The sequence below is a fragment of the Erpetoichthys calabaricus genome, chromosome 7 (assembly GCF_900747795.2).
Source record: "Erpetoichthys calabaricus chromosome 7, fErpCal1.3, whole genome shotgun sequence".
In the NCBI taxonomy this organism is placed as follows: Eukaryota; Metazoa; Chordata; class Cladistia; order Polypteriformes; family Polypteridae; genus Erpetoichthys; species Erpetoichthys calabaricus.
In genome coordinates this window covers 11,077,743-11,099,236 of record NC_041400.2, presented here as the reverse complement: position 1 = coordinate 11,099,236, position 21,494 = coordinate 11,077,743, and the positions used below count along the sequence as shown (strand labels likewise).

Below are 21,494 nucleotides of genomic sequence, written 5' to 3'. Positions count from 1 at the left end.
TATATGCTACATCGATCACTCTCCCACTTGGACAGAGGCAGTGGTGCTGTTAAGAATTATGTTTCTGGACTTCTCTAGCACCTTCAACACCATCCAACCTCTGCTCCTTAGGGACAAGCTGACAGAGACAGGAGTAGATTCATACCTGGTGGCATGGATCGTGGGCTATCTTACAAACAGACCTCAGTATGTGTGTCTCGGGAACTGCAGGTCTGACATTGTGGTCAGCAACACAGGAGCGCCGCAGGGGACTGTACTTTCTCTGGTCCTGTTCAGCCTATATACATCGGACTTCCAATACAACTCAGAGTCCTGCCACATGCAAAAGTTCGCTGACGACACTGCTATCATGGGCTGCATCAGGAGTGGGCAGGAGGAGGAGTATAGGAACCTCATCAAGGACTTTGTTAAATGGTGCAACTCAAACCACCTACACTTGAACACCAGCAAAACCAAGGAGCTGGTGGTGGATTTTAAGAGGCCTAGACCACTCCTGGACCCGGTAATCATCAGAGGTGACTGTGTGCAGAGGGTACAGACCTATAAATACCTGGGAGTGTAGCTGGATGATAAACTGGACTGGACTGCCAATACGGATTGTCTGTGCAAGAGAGAACAGAGCCGGCTATACTTCCTTAGAAGGCTGGCGTCCTTCAACATCTGCAATAAGATGCTGCAGATGTTCTATCAGACGGTTGTGGCGAGTGCCCTCTTCTACGCGGTGGTGTGCTGGGGAGGCAGCATTAAGAAGAAGGACGCCTCACGCCTGGACAAACTGGTGAGGAAAGCAGGCTCTATTGTAGGCACGGAGCTGGACAGTCTGACATCTGTGGCAGAGCGACGGGCGCTCAAAAGGCTCCTACCAATTATGGAGAATCCAATGCATCCACTAAATAGGATCATCTCCAGACAGAAGAGCAGCTTCAGTGACAGACTGCTGTCACCGTCCTGCTCCACTGACAGACTGAGGAGATCGTTCCTCCCCCAAACTATGCCACTCTTCAATTCTACCCGGGATGTAAACGTTAACATTATTCAAAGTTATTGTCTGTTATACCTGCATTTTTATTACTCTTTAATTTAATATTGTTTTTGTATCAGTATGCGGCTGCTGGAGTATGTGAATTTCCCCTTGGGATTAATAAAGTATCTATCTATCTATAAGTCTCCACTTACCACTTCCTCTTGCGGTTCTCAGAAGCCTTTCATTGCCACTTCCTCTTCCGAGGCTCCAGATTCCTGCTCCTCAAGATGTCACTTCCAGTTCTGAGGACTGCACCCATTTATTAAATCATCTCCTATCTGTCGCAATATATAGCAGCCATTTTGTAATAAGCCTCAGTTCTGTTTTGATCGCATGTCAATTAAAGACCCATCAACTTTTCAACCACTAATTTCAAGTATACAGGGTCGGTCACCAAACCTTTTTCTATTGTCTTTGTAATTATTGTACTATATATATATATGTATATATATATTTTTTTTAAATAGTTATGGATGGATTATTTTGGTTGTGACTCAGTCATTATGCTCGAGAGCTGTGACTTACCCATGATGATAAACACATGCAAATAAGATTTTCATAATACACTTGATACTACTTGCGGTGGGTTGGCGCCCTGCCCGGGGTTTGTTTCCTGCCTTGCGCCCTGTGTTGGCTGGGATTGGCTGCAGCAGACCCCTGTGACCCTGTAGTTAGGATATAGCAGGTTGGATAATGGATGGATGGATGGACTTTATACTACTGACCCTACAAACACTATGAACTATCAATTTATACAACCTAGGACAAGATCTTAACATGGAGGAGATTGTTAATAACATTCCCAATAAGAGAACTTTGATGCGTTTCATAGGGTCTACATTTGTCTATATTATGATGTGATACTGGAGTGCAAAACAAGGGGCTAAATGCAAAGTGCTAGTGCAAACATTAAGAATTCATCCATCCATCCATTATCCAACCTGCTATATCCTAACTACAGGGTCACAGGGGTCTGCTGGAGCCAATCCCAGCCAACACTGGGTGCAAGGAATCTATTTCATTAAAAAAATTACATGCATTTGGATATTTTTGGTATTTTTTTTTTTTTTTTTTACTTTTTATGCTCAGCACTAATTTTTGTTGCCTTAGTTTAGATTTAACAATTAAAATCTATTTATAAAAGTGCATAACATTTTTGAATTATAAATGTAGACACACTATTTGAGAATATGTTGAAATGAACATGATGACATCCAGTGACCCCAAAGCTTGGTCAAACCATTTAGAGCAATCCACCGAAAGGATATTAAACATGTACTGATGAAAAAGTAAAAAGACAACATGTGCCATCACCAAAGTCGCAGAACGTTCACAAAGTTCTCCCTGCTCATGCCTTGATTGATTATCTGGGAGTGAAGTGCTGGAGTTTTAGAGTGGAAATAATAGATCGTTATTTGGAACACATGCATTTCATGTGTGTTCCGTTTCTACAGTAATCTGTGTAAACACATTGTTAAAACAGAAACTTTTTCATATCTTAGTAATAAATGTTACAAAATGTAGGCACAAATGTTCTGCGACGCTGGGGGGGATAGAATAGCAGGCTGCTTGCTGCTTGTCTTTATCGGCACATTTACGGGACAAAAGACGCTGACGGAGAGGTGCAAATGGATTTAAGGTGGACCGGATTTAGGAGTTTTCTCGTAGCCTCTGGTAATTCTAGTGTTAATGAAAAATCAAGATATATGCTATAGGTGTAGATCCACCCTTGGCTCTAATAGCTGGTTTTACCCCCACAGCTAGGCGCTTCTTCTAACTATCTAGCAGTCTCCGACATTGACTGGAAGAAAAATTTTCCCCACTCCTCCATTCAGAATTCCTTCAGCTGTGCAATATTTGAGGTGTGTTTTGTGTATGCAGTCTGTTTCAAATCCTTCTACAGCTTCTTGATGGGCTTCAGATGCAGGTTTTGACTTGGCCATTCCAGAACCCTTCATTTCTTTCTTTTCAGACATTCCTTGGTGGATTTACTAGAATGTTTAAAGTCACTGTCATGTTGAAGAAGCGATTTTCATTTGAACTTTAATCTTCTGACAGTTGGTTTCAAATAATCCTCAAGCACATCCCGGTACAATGAAGAATTTATAATGGATTCTGTACTGGAGAGCTGCCCAGGCCCTGATGTAGCAAAGCAGACCAACACCAGAACATTTCCACCACCATAATTTATAGATGGTATCAAGTTCTTCTAGTGAAATGCTGTCTTTGGCTTTCAACAAACTTGTTGTCTGTTCCTGTAGTCAAATATGTCTATCTTTGTATAGTCTGTCCAGGGCACATTGTTCCAGACGTCCTGGTCTTTGCCTAGTTGTTCATTGGTAAACATTAGTCTAGCCCTAAAGGTTCTCTACTGGCATGCCTCCCAAACACATCTAATTTGTGCAGCCTCTTTCTAATGGCAGACTCATGCACTTTGACATCAACAGTGGTAAAAGCTACCTAGAGGTCCTGTGATACAAATCTGGGGTGCATTGAGACGTCTTTCATCATCAACATCTGATGTTCTGCTCTCAGGATGGACTTGCTGGGATAAATTGGCAGCTTTTTCACATCTCCTCCACTTGTAGACGATGTTTGTACAATGGAATGGTTGAGTTCAAATTGTTTGAAGTTCTTCTGAAATCCTTTTCCAGACTCATAGGCATCAGAAACCTTCTTTTTGAAGGCCTCAGAGAGCTCTTTCAATCTCTCCAAGGTGATAACACAGATAAATGTCTGAGGTTTACATAAAACGGGTTCAGACACAACATTTGGAAATGTTCTGAGAAAGATTAAAAAAAAATTCTTGTTATTTTTGAACCCCCCCATATACTTACTTTTTCACAAGACTGTATGCTGCCCAATCATTTCACAAACACACAGAATAAATTCAGGTGACGTGCACTATTCTTATAAAGCTATCTAATTTGTCTAAGCTGTATTCTCTCCTACATGTGTTACCAGCTCTTACCTTTTCAGTTGCATACCTGATGAAGCCTATAGAGCTGAAGCGTTACTTTTTTCCATTCTAGCACGGAAATAAACTTCAACCTTTTTTAAACTAATTTATACTGATTAAAGAAAATAGAAAGACACATTCATTAAAACAACTGAAAATCACTGATTTGGCTAAAACAGTTATATTTTTTTTAAAAAGTGCATAATAAATAGGGAAAATCCTTAATCATCAGTATCTAACAAAAATCTGATCATGTGATCAATATGTTTTCATTATAGTTCCTGCCATAAAAAATGCATGTTGATTGATGAACATGCTGGCAGAAATTCCTTATCATTAAGCCAAATTCTGGCTTTTCATCATCTATAAGAGATTACTGCAGTGTTGGCCATTTCTCACGTTTTAATGTTCAAATTAGTCATCACTTACAGAAATTCAATTATGCACATGCTGGTTCTATTCAATGCACTGTAGATTTTTAAATCTCATGGCAATTACTTCTTAAATTACTTTTTAAAGTTTAAAGGAAGCTCAGAAAGTTGCACACTAAACAACACTAAGAACTGTTACGAGTTATTTGAAAATGTGGCTCCTAGTTTGGGGTACAAATTTTAAAGTGAGAGAAAACCTTCAGATTACAGAATTCCTAAATAATGTGTCAAAAAAGAGACAGCACAGGTTTCTTCCAGAGTCAAAGACAGAACAGAGGCAACCCTAGAGGAGCAGCAGGAAAGTGACTCTCCTCTCCACTGAGAACAACAAGCAACTGCTAAAGTGTTAAGTGTTTCAGTCAGAAAGTTTAAGTTGCCTTTAATGGTGTTAGATTTTTAACTAGAAATGGATGGTAATGTTAAGCCTTACTAGATCATAACAAAAATGAATATGAACAGTTAATGATAAGCACATAATGATGTTCTGAAGAAAAAAATCAAAACACGTAAATATTCACAAATAGAAGAGCTTCCTAAACACTGAACAGCTGTCCAAAGTTGGATCTACCTCGTCTTTTGGCCTTTCTGGCCCATAATCAACAGCAAGTGGCAATAAAGACTCCATATTCTGGTGTGAAAAAGGCAAAAAAGGCTAAGAAGGTTATATGGATTAAAAAAAATACAATTTACATGAATCTCCTTTCACATAATTTTTTATCAGCTTTGTTCTGTTCAGCAACTTGTTCTTCCTTTAAGCAAATGGTAAACGTTTAAATTTTCATTAAGGATATGCTGTTATAACTGTTTTTTACAATCCTTTACTCAACAACAGGCAAACCAGTTGATCCAATGTGTTCACTTAATTGTATAGCTTTAAACGAATGCTCCACCCAAAACTTGATATGTGTGTTTAATATGTTACTTATCAAGAAAAAAATTAATCCTATTTCCTTCACACTGAATAAAGATACATTTATGATAGCATAAAAGTCTATAATGACCAGCATTGGATTACAGTGATCCCCCGCCTATCACGGAAGTTACGTTCCATACCCATCAGCAATAGGTGAAAATCCGCGATATAGAAAGACCATATAAATACACATTTTTTTTTATAATTTAAGCCTTAAAATACCCATCCCACATGCTTTAAACACATATGATATGTGGATGTCGGGCTAAGGATACGAGTAACATCTCTCTATTATAAAACATTTTAACGTCACGCAAGACAAGGCAGTAAGACAGAAGAACAGCTGCTGTACAGGCTTTTAAATGATCAACGCGCAGAGCAACAAGCAGAACAGGCATCTTGGCAGAAGCAGCACAAAGCCAGTAGCTGATCCGTCCACTTCTGTTTACACAACACGAGCAGGAGAGACGCGAAGTGGCAGCAGCGTAGCACGCCCCTGGAGGGTTTGAGCGAAGTGATCGAGACCAGATCATCTCGGAGAGACACTTTGACGACACGCAAGACTAGACGTTACAACCTTAGGAAGCAAAACCCATGAGATGGTGACTTTTGCACGTCACGCCCTACTTACAAAGAATTTAAAACAAGTTCACGGACATCTAACCTAACAGTTGTTGGAAGGCTTTTGGCAGACACACTTCAGGTGCTCCCGGCTCTTAAAACAATGAGAAGCAGAACACGCAGCTTAGCGTGCGTTAAGCCCTCACTTACCCCCCCACCCCCCTACCGATCCTCCTTCTCCTCCTTCAGAACACGCAGAGCATCAAGCAGAACAGGCATCTTGGCAGAAGCAGCACAAAGCCAGTAGCTTATCCGTCCACTTCTGCTTAGCGTGCGTTCAGCTCCCCCCCTTCACAAAGTGAGCGGGAGAGATGCGAAGTGGCAAAAGGACAGCTTGCTGTACAGGTTTTTAAGTGATTGAGATAAAGCGCGACAAGCACAACACACAACTGGCCAGCAGCAGCAAGACACCAGCTGAACCGATCGCATCTCTTTAGCGTGCGTTCAGATACCCCCTTCACAACGCGAGCAGTGTTATAAGTGCTGCGAGAAAGAGATTTAACCACGCCCGGGGCAGGAAATAAAGGACAAATATTGTTTTTACAAAAGTTTTAAAGTAAAAATGAAAATAATGCATATGTAACAATTCCCATGAAAATAACAATCTCATTGAATTGTTTATTCAGTAAACCAAACCAGGGGGTGGGCGAGCAAAGCCCCGTAGTTGTATATACTGACATTTTCAGCATATCTATGAGTGTTAAGGTACAAGGCACAATAATTGCATATATACAAATATAATAATAATAAATCTGTGATGTAGCGGAGGCGCGATAGCTGAACTGCGATATAGCGGGGGATTACTGTACAGCAAATAATATTGGGACGTCCATGACAAAAAAAATCTCATATTACGCTTATTGTATTATCCACATTTGTAGTTATCTAGTCATATGCTCACAAAATCTGAACTGCATGCATTGTTCATAAAATATTGTTAAATAAATCACTTTTGGAAAACACTCTCATGAACTAAAATAGAATGTAATCAGACATGAACAAGCATTCATTGGACATGAAAGCTACTTCATTAACAGCTTATTCAATGGCTAACATCATGTTTTTATGTCATGCTGACAGCACAAAGTTCATTGAGAGGCATGTACAACTAAAGACTAAAAGTTAAAAAAAGGCAAGTGAATAAATTATCAGGAAGAGAATCTGCCTCGCACTTTTGCATTTCCGAGATGCTTCAACAAGCAGAAGGTCAATTCACCAATGCAGTTTAATAACCTGCTGCTAAATAATTCCAAGGTACTTCAGTGGTAAGTATAACAATAAATATAAAAATTGGTCTACAGTTCAAATGCTTACTTCCATTTGAGTTTACTCCATTTTATTTCACAAGAGTGTTTTCCAAAAGTTACTCATTTAGAAATGTTTTAGTAAAAATACATGTGCCTAAGATGTTGTGAACTGGGTGTTTTCACTCTTTTGGATTATGCAACATGAGCAATGTAAAATTTCTCCAAGGATATTTTGACTTTGGTCACCATAGACTTATACTGAAACAGATATATATATTTTTTAATTTCCATTCTTCATGAAAATGTGTGCTTAAAAATTCTTCTCAGCTATCACTACGAAGTACATTGGGTAAGAAATATATACAGTCGATTCTGCTTAATTGGGACACCGGTTAATTGGGGCAGCCGCTTATTTGGGCCAAATCTCAAGGAACGAAATCCAAACTAATAAACTAATACATAATTTAAATGCTTAATTGGGACAACATTCCGCTTAATTGGGAGAGTAGCAGACATGTGCTGCCAGTCAGTCATCTATCGCCACCTGTCAAAAAAGCACGAGTAACTTCGGCTAGTACAATCTTAGAGTGGAATGACACGCATCTGCTTATTAGTCTACCGTCACCACTGCCGTACCGTATTCTGTTTCCCCTTCATCGCCTCGTGTGTATAACGTATGAGTAAACTTGTTTTTTGTCGATTTTATTTTAAAAAAATTTATAGTCGGATTACAGCGTCATTTTATGCAGGGAGGCAATGAAGGGAGCCCTACATCCATACTGAATATCTGTGCTGATTCTGTAGAAGTGCAAACTTACAAAAACAAAAGACAGACTACACTTGATGAATTTTTGCAGAACTAAATTGTATGTACATACCTAATTATTTTACTTTAGAATTTACTATTATTTTTTCTTATAATTTATATTTTGGTTCAATAATTTATTAAAATTGTGAAAGAAAATTATTTATTGTTTAATTTTATGTGGAATTTGCTTAATTGGTTCAAAATGTCCCAGTCCTAATGTGTCCCAATTAAGCGGAATCGACTGTATATAAAAAAATAAATCATTCTTGGTTGGAGTATTCCTATCAACCAAACTGTCCTTGTTTTTGTGTGCGTGTAGGTAATAAACTCATAATAAGTGCATGTGGTGAAGTGAGGTTAGGATCTGCAAAGTAAAACAAAGCACGTCACTGTCTTCATGTGCTACCTGGATATCAGTTCAGCTCCTGGCTCAAGTGATAACTGTGGGGAGTGTCCATATTTCTCGTCTTCATGAAAGTTTCCTCAGGAATTCCGGTTTCCATTCTTACAATGAATTTGGGCACTTAGGCTGACAGACAACTTTAGAATACACGTGGATGCCCTTCAATAGTTTGATGTTCAACATGTATAAACATCTTAGCTCTGTGACTGTGACACTAAGAAATGCAGACTTGCCTGGCTATTTACTAGGACACAAAATTCCCTGGAACTTAGGTTTAGTTCAATGTGCAGTATTCTTGTAAATTTCAAAACCCTGGGCTTAACTTTCAGAGGTTCTGCTAAAACCAAAAAAACGTACAGTAAAAGAGAGCAAAAAATAAACAAGAGATTAGTCTTTATTAAATATAGCAATATTTCATTCAATATCAGTATTGTGGAATTGCAGAACGCCTCGAGATAACAAAGGGATTTCCCATTAAAGCTGGAAAGTAAGATTATGGCTCTAAGAATGGGCAGCAAAAGATAAAAATTCTTCCCTTCCTAACATGAAATAATACATTTCAAATGAACTCGGGGTGTAAATCAGCAGATATAATAAAATGTTTTAGTAGATTATAGCATGACATATTAACATGCTGCACTGCACTGAAACAGAATCTTATACGAGTCAAAGTAAAACAAAACTAAGAAAAGGCTTCCAAGTGGCCCTTTCAAGTTGTCAATTATTCACTGCGCATTAACGAACACTGCACAATGAACAAACTGGAAGAGCACAAGAATAAACTTTTTCAGGGCACATTTGACACACTGCTTTCATATAGGTTTCTAGGATCATTATTGTGTTATACCTATTTATATAACATCCTAAAAGTAGCCATCTCAAATTAGTTACCCTTAGTGAGGAAAATGAAATACTCAAACATGCTGATCTGCATTTCAATTTTCCATAAAAATATAAAGTGGTGAGCAATTTTGAGAAAAGCCTTTTATACTTTAGTTTTATAGTTACTGTGTTTTACAATATGGAGTAATCTGTTTAGTCACATTTAATTTATGTTCTTTTTTACAAGTCAATTTTAATTAAGAGGATTTTTAACAGCCTGCGGCACTGACAGACTCAGAGCTTGGCTATTATTATTTAAAAATATTGTTGAAATAACCATTAAAATATCACAGTTATATATTATATACCTATTCTTCATTGTACAATCTTCTGAGCTGTACTATTTTTATAATAAAATTACTGAAGTTTTCTAAAGCAGAATGGCACTTGGTCAAAACTGCATCTCACATTCTAGTCGGTTAACAGCATTTCCAAGACTAAAAAGCTTTCTTCCATAAAAAAAAATGCTCATTTAAAGATGAACTTTTCCTCTCAGTGCATTCAGAAATTATTCAAGCCACTTCAGCTTTTTCAGTTTGTTAAGTTACAGCTTTGTGCTTAAATTGTTTAAATATTTTTTACCCTCATCACGCAACACTCAATACCCCAAAATGACAAAGCAAAAACAGGATTTTAGAAATGTTTGCAAATTTAATAAAAATTAAAAAACACATTAAATGTCACATTGACACAAGTATTTCGACCCCTTTGCTATGTCACTTGAAATTAGGGTTCGGGTACATCACATGTCACTGATCATCATTGAAAAGTTTCTACATCTTGTTTGGAGTCCACCTGTGGTCAACTCAACTGATTGAACCCTATTAGAAAAGGCACACACCTGTCTATATGGTCTCACAGGTGAGCAACACCCAAGCAATGAGGTACAAGGAACTGCCTGCAAAGATTAGACACGGGCACTAGAAAAAAAAATCCTGCAGCATTGAAGGCTTAGAAGACCACATCAGCCTCCATAACTCATTACCTGTGCAATACCATTCCAACAGCAAAAGCATGGCGGTGGCAGCATCATGCTGTTGAGTTGTTTAACAGCAGCATGGAATGGAAGAATAGACAGGGTTGTAGGAATGCTGAACAGTGCAAAACACAGAGGGTTCCTTAATGAAAACCTGATCCAGAGCACTCTGGATCTCAGACAGCAGAGGAGAGATTTAGGGACAACTCTATGAATGTTCTTGAACTTGAACCGAATCAAACATCTCTGAACCTGAAAACAGTTGTCAACCGATGACCTCAGTCCAACCTGACTGAGCCCGAAAGGATCTGCAGAGAAGAAAGATAGAACATCGACAAATCCAGGTGTGAGAAGCTTGTCACATCAAACTCAAGAAGACTCCAGGCTGTAATCGCTGCCAAAGGGGCTTCAACAATGTATGGAGTAAATACCACCATTAGGTATATTAGATTTTTTTATTATTTAAAATAAACTAACCAACCCGCAGCGTATCATACGCCGCAAAATTATGTATTGATGGGTGAACACTTCCTGAATGACACAGTTGTCCAAACAGAAGTGAAAATAAAATCGAGCGTGGTGAATTCTTTAACTGCATTCTCTGCCTTGTAGCGCAGTGGTAGTGTTGCCGCTTTACAATAAGGAGACTGTGGAAGATTTGGGGTTCGCTTCCCGGTTCCTCCCTGTGTGGATAGCGCTTTGAATACTGAAAACACCGGTATATCAATGTAATGAAGTATTAATATTCTTATATTATCTGCGACAAACAAAACTGTTTTACATGGTGCATACCAACCCGCGGCGTAGTATACGCCACATAATCACGCCGCTTTTTAAATATTTTTTAAGCAGACGGAAAAAAATGAACATTTGCAAAATCCGTAACGCTGCGTTCAGTAAGTACAATGCACACGCGTTTAATTTGTCAGCCACTTTTTGCCAGCCATCTTTTCAGGTTTGGGCTGGTTTTGCAGTGTTACCGCTTGTGCATATTAAATCTTGCACAAAAAATGCGTCTGTTCTTTCATCATTTTGTTGCAGCCTATCAAAGACTTGCTGCCCCCAACTCCTCACGTGAGTCGCTGTCGCCTGTGCACCTCTGAGCCACGTTGTCCTTTCATTGTTCTTTGCGGTTCCGGCTGCTTTTCTATATATAATCCAAGTCACCCGACCATGGTAGTAGGAGGGGGGTGGGGTGCGTACACAGGGCAGGGACGTATTCAGAGGGAGCGTATGACCCACACTCAGTGGGTATTCCTCGTTCGTGGGGAACAATTGCAAGCCCCGGTGCCCATTACGAATGGGGTTTAACAGCTTACCCACGCCTGTCGGCGCAGGGTAGACACGCATTCATCCATTCAGTGTAGCGTGCGTGTAGTACCGGACATCACATAACTGTTAATGCTCAATCTCACGTGGCTGAAAGCCACTTGTTCCTCTAAGAAGTTGGACGCCTACCGCTTGGCGATTGCGTAACTATTAAGCAGGAGGGAGTCTCATTCATTTTCAGAATTAACCAGACTAACCAGACTTAGATGGCTCCACCAACTAAGTACGGCCATGCAACAACATGCACAGAATCGAGAAAGAGCTATGAATCTGTCAATCTTCTCTGTGTCCGGGCAGGGTGAGGTTTCCCGTGTTGAGTCAAATTAAGCAAGATTTGTGTGTGGCGAGTTGTTGTGTTCGAGCACATGAGCAGGCACTGTGAATGCCTTGAGAGCGTGGGTGGACACGTGCAGGGGAAAATGAGTATCTATATATCTTCTTAGATATAGACAGCGTCTGATAGTTGTGATGGTTTTACACTCCAGTACATTGCGGTGAACGCTGGTAACAGTCAGGCGGGCAGGCGTATTAGAGTTGGTGCTCTTAGAGTTGGTGGGCGTGTCTCTCTAGCGGTTCGAGTTCTTGGGCAGTGCTCAGTCGTTTGTATCCCACTGTCGGACGACTTGGTGGATTATATATGGAAATGCAGCTAAAACAGAAAAGAATAATGAAAAGTCAACGTCGTTCAGTGGTGCATGTGTACTGTAGCAAAGATGAAAGCGAGTTGTTTCGTCTGGGCACATGAGCAGGCACCGTGAATGCCTTGAGAGCGTGGGTAGATGCATGCTCGAGTTGGTGGGCTGGGCTTTGTGAGTTGACTGCTTTCAAAACGGTGCGTGCTTTCATGGGTGTCTTGCTTGCTCTGGTGGCGGCTTAGTGAATTATATATATTGATACACAGCCTCTTTTTACATGGTCCTGCCGTGTCCACCCTCGTTCTCGAAGCATACACACCGCCTGGTCATGGGCGGGGAAATGTCTTCCGTGTTCCTGCAGGACCATGTAAGAAGACGCATCTTTGTCGCAGATGCGAATTGCTGTATGTAGCGTTTAAAAAAGTTTGCGATGGTGCACGCGGTCGTGCGTCGTAACCGAAAAGTCAATGTGGCTCAGAGGTCAATGTGTACTGTTGCACAGACGAACATAAATGACGGCGTTTTTTCTGAGGCGGCGCGTCCCAGTTGGTGGGCGTGGCTCTGCGAGTTGTCGTCGTATCCAATGGTCTTAGAGTTGGTGGGCGTGGCTCCTTCCTACTTGTCGGTGGCTTAGTGAATCCACGCCCCTTCCTGCGTGCTTTCAAGGGTGTCTTGTTTTGGTGTGCGTGCTTTCATGGGTGTCTTCCCCTTCTGGCGGCAACTTTGTGAATTATATATATAGATTTGCAAACACTTCTAAAACCTGTTTTCACTAATGTGATTCTGGACTATTGAGTGTTGGTTGATGAGGGATTAACAGCAAAATATGACAAAAGTGAAGGGGGTCTTGATACTTTCTGAATCCACTGTATGTATGTACTATGACAGGAAGGAACCCTTAAAAAAAAAAAAAAAAAAAAAAAGGTGACTAAAACTTTTGCACATGCATGTAAAGTAAATCAAGCTAATAGAAACCGAAACTCACACAGTGAACCTGCCCTGTACTGTACGTTTAATCTGAGCGCAATCCCCCTGCAGAAGCTGCACGTTTGTTTTATTTGGCCGAAGAAGTACAAATACTATTGACATGTACCTGGATAACATTACCATGGAAGCCATAATGTGAAGAGGATGTTGTGCTGGCATGCAATCAAGATCATACCTATGTGTATGTAACATTCACTTAGACTTCAGAGGAATTAAATGCCTTGAGGAAAGATGGATGTGAGTCAGCTAACTTTACCTACAGCAAATGGAAAAAGGATATTCTTATACCTTGCTTTACAGATTGTGTGTGTGTGTGTGTGTGTGTGTGTGTGCGTGTGTATTTTTCTCTTTAGGCAAGGTTATGACATTCCCTGCTGAGGCCTTGTTTATTTCAAGGTATATCAGCTTTATTGTTCTTAAATACAGGAACTGAAATTACTTCTGTACAAGGATAAGATAAACCACACAAAACTGGAGCTTTGCAAATTTAACAATTCAAGCACAAAACTGCACAGTGGACAAGATACTGAAATTACTTGTATTGCTTTAGACTATAGAGACATGCTGTATTGACAGTGTGCTTCAGATGCAGGATCTGGCATACAAATTTTCTAAAGGTGAATTAACCCATCACCAAGTTATGAATAGATTAAAAATAAAATGAAGCATGAATATCAGAATTAATGAAAAGTATACCCAATAATTCCAGGTGCATCTCAATAAATTAGAATATCACTGAAAAGTTAATTTATTTCAGTAATTCAATTCAAAAAGTGAAACTCCTATATTATATAGATTCATTACACACAGAGTGATAAGTTTCAAGTGTTTATTTCTTTTCATTTTGCTGATTATGGCCTATAGGTAATGAAAACTGTTGGTAATGTTCATCTGCTGAAAAGCATGTCCATGTATTCCCTAATACTCGGTTGGGGCTCCTTTTGCATGAATGACTGCATCAATGCAACGTGGCATGCAGGTGATCAGCCTGTGGCACTGCTGAGGTATTATGGAAGCCCAGGATGCTTTGATAGCGGCCTTCATCTCATCTGCATTGTTGGCTCTGGTGTCGCTCATCTTCTTCTTGATAGATTCTCTATGGGGTGTTTAGGTCAGGCGAGTTTGCTGGCCAATCAAGCACAGTGATACCATGGTCATTAAACCAGGTATTGGTATTTTTGGCAGTGTGGGCAGGTCCCATGTCCTGGTGGAAAATGAAATCAGCATTTCCATAAAGCTTGTCAGCAGAGGGAAGTATGAAGTGCTCTAAAATTTCCTGGTAGACGGCTGCGCTCACTTTGGACTTGATAAAACACAGTGGACCAACACCAGCAGATGACACGGCTCCCCAAATTATCACTGACTGTGGAAACTTCACACTGGACCTCAAGCAACTTGGATTCTGTGCCTCTCCAGTTTTCCTCCAGACTCTGGGACCTTGACTTCCAAATGAAATGCAAAATTGACTTTCATCTGAAAAGAGGACTTTGGACCACTGAGCAACAGTCCAGTCCGTTTTCTCCTTAGCCCATGTAAGATGCTTCTGACATTGTCTCTGGTTCAGGAGTGGCTTGACAAAAGAAATGCTGTGACAGTTGTAGCCCATGTCCCGGTTACACATGTATGTCTGCAGTGGCTCTTGAAGCACGGACTCCAGTCGCAGTCCAATTCTTGGGAATCTCCCCCCAAATTCTTGAATGGGCTGTGCTTCACAATCCTCTCAAGGCTGTGCACCTTTTTCTGCCACATATTTTCTTTCCACTCAACTTTCCATTAATATGCTTGGATACAGCACTCTGTGAGCAGCCAGCTTCTTTAGCAGTGACCTTTTGTGGCTTACCCTCCTTGTTGAGGGTCTCAATGACTGTCTTCTGGACAACTGTCAAGTCAGCAGTCTTCCACATGATTGTGTGGCCTACTGAACCAGACTGAGAGACCAATTAAAGGCTCAGGACCTCTTTGAAGGTGTTTTATAATAATAATAATAATAATTCATATAGTTTTGAGTTAATTAGCTGAGCGAAGTGGAGCACCAGGAGTCTACAATATTGAACTTTTTCACACAATATTCTAATTTTCCGAGATAGTGAATTTTGGGTTTTCATTACCTGTAGGCCATAATCAGCAAAACGAAAAGAAATACATGCTTGAAATATACCACTCTGTGTGTAATGAATCTATATAATATAGGAGTTTCACTTTTTGAATTGAATTACTGAAATAAATTAACTTTCGATGATATTCTAATTTATTGACATGCACCTGTAGCTAACCTACAGACACTGAAATTATTCTTAAGTTCTAAAATACTGCTTCTGTGCCTGTTTTAGCTAGCTTGAGTGAAGATAGGCATGATGGAAGGAGGCACAACACAGTGTCATGGCTGCAAGATAAAAACAGGACCAGTTGTTCCTCTTAGCGCAGCACGGTCGAACAAGTACGTGGCTAAAGGTGCTCTAAGACAGCGATATCCAAATGACCTCTCGCTTTTGACTGCCTCCAGTAAGTCGACGGTCAGTCCCTGTAATTCAGCTGAGCAGTTTATTCAAGCGTCCAGCACTTTCTGACCTGGTGTTAATCAGAGACCACATCAGCATTATTTCTGTATTTATCTGTCACAGTATAACTGTCCCTTTAATCTTCCATATTTACAGTGACCCAGCTGCTTGAGTTATCCATATCTGCTGTTAAGTTTTCAAAGCACATTCAAGGCGTTTTCAGACTCGTAGTTCATTTGCTTTGTTACGAATCAGGGGACATTCCGTTACTTTGTTTCAATTTCCAGATAGGATGCATTTCAGACTACAAACTTTCCAGTGAATTAAACAGATCAATAAACATCCTGTAGGCATGACAAGGACTTCTTTCACTGGGCAGGAACATTTTTTTCCCTGGGGAAAAAATATCATGGTGGGTATTTTAGTACTACTGTGTTTTCTATAATTATTAACAAGTACTTGAAAAGTATGCGCTACTAAGTTTATGTGCTGAAAGACAGGGTTCAAATAACCGAGTGTACAGCTCTGCTAACGGCATACACTGATGTGCTTCAGTTTTATGATAGTAGACTTATAGCATAATTTTCAGTTAACTGTACCAACTTTGCTTATTTACTTTCCAGTAGCCACAAAATAAACGTAACCACAATGCAGTTTATCTCAAATCACATGTCTACTGTCTTAACTCTAATATTGTACATACTGTGTTTGCTATTCATTTTTACTTTGGAATGCTTGATTATCATTGACTAACATGTCAATTTTAGCATGCGGATTGAGAGGACGCCCCACCTGTACATACGGTGTGTTCATGGTGTCAGATCAGGACGTTTCGTCGGTGGTCTCACAGGGCACTTTTCATTTCTTACCACATCTGCATGTGTTGTAATCGATCAGATCACAATTTATTTATTTATTTATTTTATTGAAACAGTCAACTGCTCTCCGATTGTGCAAGTCATTTTATGTGAACTGTGTTACATTTGTACCTCTTTTCAAAGGGTCTCAAATGCGGTTGTTTTGGTCAGCACTGGAGTGCGATTGGCGTGTTTACATGAACGTAAACAAACCAGACTTTCAGGAAAATTGCACCAGAGTTCATAAAAACTGGACCAAACAAGCTAGGTGTGAAAATGCCTTTAGTGTATTTTGAGGTTTATGGAGACACAAGTAAGCCCGCGATTCGCTAGCGAATCGGAAATCCAAGAATGGCAATCATTTTCTGCGTGATGAAATATCATGGAGGGTATATGCGGTGGTGTGGGCGGTCGCGTCCGGGCGGCTGTACAACCTGGCGTGCACGCTTTACCTCAGGTTTAGTTCACAGGTCGTAGGCATGGTAAAGTTTCCATTTAATTCAATAACCCTATTTGAACTAAAGCGGTTTCTTTGTGTATGCGCCTTTGTTCATTGTTTTTATCCATACGGGCTCGTTTACAGGTCGTAGCCATACAAGCTCGTGTTTGTATTACTAATCGTTGAGCTCCCTCCATTTGGATACGTGCCTCCTTTGCCTGTGCTGTGTCAAAAGCGCATTGTGGGCGCGCTCGGTCATTGTCCGGGTGTCTGTACAACCTGGCGTGCACGCTTTACCTCAGGTTTAGTTGACAGGTCGTAGGCATGGTAAAGTTTCCATTTAATTCAATAACCCCATTTGAACTAAAGCGGTTTCTTTGTGTGGGCGCCTTCGTTCATTAAGTCTAGTTTACAGGTGGTGTTGTTTGGGCGCCACCCACTGACTCTGGGAATCCGTCGCGTTCTGGGAAGCTGCTGCGTTTGACCCTACAGGTTGTGTTGTTTGGGAGCCATCTACTGACTCTGGGAAGCCACCGCGTTTTGGGAAGCCACTGCGTTTGACTCTGGGGCGGGCGCCACGGCGAAGTACGCATGCGCCTTGGTGCATCTGCCGTGCATATATTAACTGTGGTTTAGTAAGATAGATGTTGTTAGGTCATTTTCTATTGCACTTCTTTAAATGTCAAAGTAGAAACAGATCTCTGCAATGTGCCTTAAATTGACTGCAAACATAAAGAAAAAAACAAAAAATAACTGATCACATTAAGTATTCACCTCTTTCAATGCCATATTTAGTAGATGCACCTTAGGCAGCCATGACAGCTTTGAGTCTTTGTGCACAGGTCTCTCTCTGTCTATCAGTTTTCCATATCCATATTCTTCTTTGCAAAACTGCTCAAGCCCTGTCAGGTGTCCTGGGGATTGCAAGTACAAAGCCTTTTTCAATTCCACTCACAAATTCTCAACTGGACTGAGATCTGGACTCTGTCACGGCCACTGCAGGGTATTAACATTGTCATTTTGAAGCAATTCCTCTGTAGCTTTGGCTTCATGCATTGGGTTATTGTCTTTGTAGAAAACGAATCATCTCCCAAGGCGCAGGGTTATTGCAGACTGCATCAGGTTTTCCTCGTATTTTGCTGCACTCATTTCACCCTTCTTTCACAAGCCTTCCACAGGAATCTGTTCCATCTCTACAATATCACACTGGTACCACCAGACTTCACAGTGGTGATGGTCTTTTTCATAATGTGCGGTGCAACATGGAATTTAGTCTGATGGTCTGATAGTCAGAAACTTCTTCCATCCGGTTTCAGAGTCTCCTATGTGTCATCTGGTAAACTCTAGCCAAGACGTCATATGGGTTTTTGTTTCTCACAATGGCTCTCTCTCTGCCACTCTCCCATAAAGCACCCAGGCAGCAGTTGCTGTCTGCACAGTTTCTCCAGCTTCAGAGTTCTGACATGTCTCTTGGTGGCCTCCCCTCACTTGTCTTCCTGCATGTCAGTAGTGTTTGTATTTCATAGCCCACTAAAACAAACTCAGCTTTCATGGATGACCTGTTCTAGCAGATTTAAAGCTTTGTCAAACTCTTTCCATTTCTTTTAATGATGGATATTTGTTGACTTGGATTATTTTTTCTCTCTATTCCCTGATATGTGCTTTTCAATTGCCTTTTCATAGAGTTGCTTGGAGTGTTCTTTTGGCCTCATTGTGCATGTTAGCCCACCATACTGACTCACCACAAGTTGACCCTGCCATATTTAGGTGCATTTAGCCTACAGTCAATTGAAGCCCCAAGACAGGCGATCTCCACTGAATTAATTCTGTGCCTTTGAAGCCAATTTGCTACACCAGCGATGATCTGTGTGTGTCACAGGGTGAATATTTATGTGATCAATAATTTTGTGTTTTATATTTCAGAAGTGGAATCAGAGTCGGAACCACTTTTATTCACCAGGACCTAATGAACAGGAATGTACAGCTGCCTATGATGGAACATACCATCACATACAAATAACATAAACACCAAAAGTTAACAAGAAAAACTTCAAACAAAGTTTTAGAATAATACAATTATAAACGAGATATGCAAATGATGATGTGCAAGTGAAAGTGTGAGTGTATAGTCTGTATGAACATGGCCACACATATATGTACATACACTGTAAACACACACACACACACATCTTCATACAGTATATACACAGACATTTGTGATTCATTTAGATCACTTTGCTGAGATCTGTTTTCACTTTGATGTTAAACATTCTTTTTCTATTTATCAATGTCAAAAAAGCCAAAATAAATCCATTGTAATGCAATGTTATATGACAATAAAATGTAAAAAAACTTCCAAGGAGGTCAATACATTTTATAGGTAATTTAACAATAGATTCCAATATTTGAATAAGACAAAGTTTAGTTCAAAAATGTTTTTCTATGTAGAGCTCCTATCAATGCAAATTGAGCACTATTTCTAGGTAAATTTGTCATTAAAAAAAAGAAAGAAACTGATCCAGGAATTTAAATACAGTTTTAAAACACACACAACACTGGCCTTTTAGGACACAGAATTAGTTCTATCAGCTATGAGATTGCATGTCACTTATCTAGCAACCCAGTAGACAGTAACAGACAAGCTGGTGGCACTTAAGACAGAAAGTCCCACAGTAAATTAATTTTTCCCAGCAAATTTGCAATGCAATGCTCTTATCTGGTGTTCTACAGTAACAAGTTGGCAATGCAATGATCGTTTTCTTTCTTGAGAAAGACCAAAGATAAATAAACTGAAGAGGATTTCTCTCAGCACACAGACAATTGGGCGCCCTAAGAGGGGTAGTCTCTAAAAGAGGAAACTCTTGTAAAAAGCAGGCAAAAATCCTTTCAGTCTTGTAGTTGCATGAAAATTCCTGCTTAAAGTTTTATCATTTTGGGAATTTGGATCATGTCTTTTTTGTTGTTGATTTGTCTATTTCAATAGGACTATGCTCCTTCATACAAGTTGATGCAGAATTATTACTTTTGGTTTTCTTTCATTGTGAAAAACTTTCATAAAGACAACTAACTGATTTGAAAAGGTTTCCTACTACTTAAAAGAATCTTGCATTACAATACATTTTTCAGATATGCTCCTATACTGTGTTCCTTTTTATTAAATATTATCCGCAGTTCAATCCATGAATTTACTGAATACACTATTGTGATCAATCGATTTAGGGAATACACAGAAACACAATTATGAAGGAGACATATTAATCTCTGAAATTAAACACACACAAAAAAATAAAACGTTATTCTGCGTAAGCATCACAAAGACATTTTCAAACACTGAATACCAACAACAACATTTACTTATATAGTACATCTCTTATGCAAAAAGTGTACCTAAACCAATAATTGACAAAACTGGTGATTTTGATGCAAAAAAATAACAAGGTAATAAAACAGATTATAATTTCAGCATTTTAATAAGTTACTCATTTTAACACCTGCATTTATTACAGATCAGGAAAAACTCCTATGTTTGGTTATCACTGGTAAAAGACAACTATAAGCATGACTAGTTAGCATTTCATGAAAAAACCCTAAGATAAAAAAAGAGAAGTATGGCACAAAATGTATTTTGTATGGAAAATTTTAACAAAGGCTATATTATGAGTCAGAGCTCTGAAAAAGAAATGAAGCAATAATACAAGATACATGGTGTTAAGTTGCCTTCCTAGTACTGCTTTTAAAATATATAAAACAAATAGACTATGTAGTAGAGTCCGAGCCCATTCTAAAATCACTCATGCTGCTTTGCTATACTCAGGTCTCATAATCAGTCCATAAATATGAACCAATTAATGATGCACAACTTATCTATAAGTGCAGGATTTTTTTTTTACTTAAAAGGAGAAGTTAGGAATTTTATTTCATTACCTTACCTTGATACTGAGTGAGGGACCAAAACTGCTTTGATCAACCTTTGGCAAGAAGATTTTCTTTGCCCCAAATCCCCCCCCCCCCCCCAACTTTAACAAAATCCTAAGATGATATCATTAAATGCAGTCCATTCATTACTACTTGAATAAATTATTTAGTACAACATAAAGAAAAGAGTTTCCATTCAAATAACATCATTTTGGGTATCTGAATTAGCTGCTCACATCTTTTTCAACCACTTCTAATAAAGGAATAAAAATGTTTTATTTTTTAATAGATTTCATCAAAGTATAGTATCAGTTCCACATATTCCAGAAACATATTTTTATACTGAAGGTGTTTTTAGATATCTAAAATATTTGCATTTTTTTGCATATCTGTTAATTAATAAAAATAGCCTACCTGATAATTCTCTGAGCTGCATACTGGTGAAGACAGCGGAATTGAGCAGACATGTTGGCTAATGCCGCCAGACAGTTGGTATGAAGATATTTGTCCTGAAGGAAGAAGAGCAGGAGATTGTTTTATTTATTTTGTTTCAAGATATCAAGAGAATAG

General features: G+C 39.4%; 1 protein-coding gene across 3 annotated transcripts in view; it reads right to left on the bottom strand.

The window, feature by feature from the left end:
- dym (dymeclin) overlaps nucleotides 1-21,494 on the bottom strand; it is a 457,039-nt gene that overhangs the window by 238,115 nt on the left and 197,430 nt on the right. For all 3 annotated transcript variants that reach the window (XM_051929784.1, XM_051929783.1, XM_051929785.1), the window contains one exon: nucleotides 21,339-21,433. In XM_051929784.1, coding sequence (XP_051785744.1) covers nucleotides 21,339-21,433 — 95 coding nt within the window. The remainder of the gene's footprint in view (nucleotides 1-21,338; nucleotides 21,434-21,494) is intronic.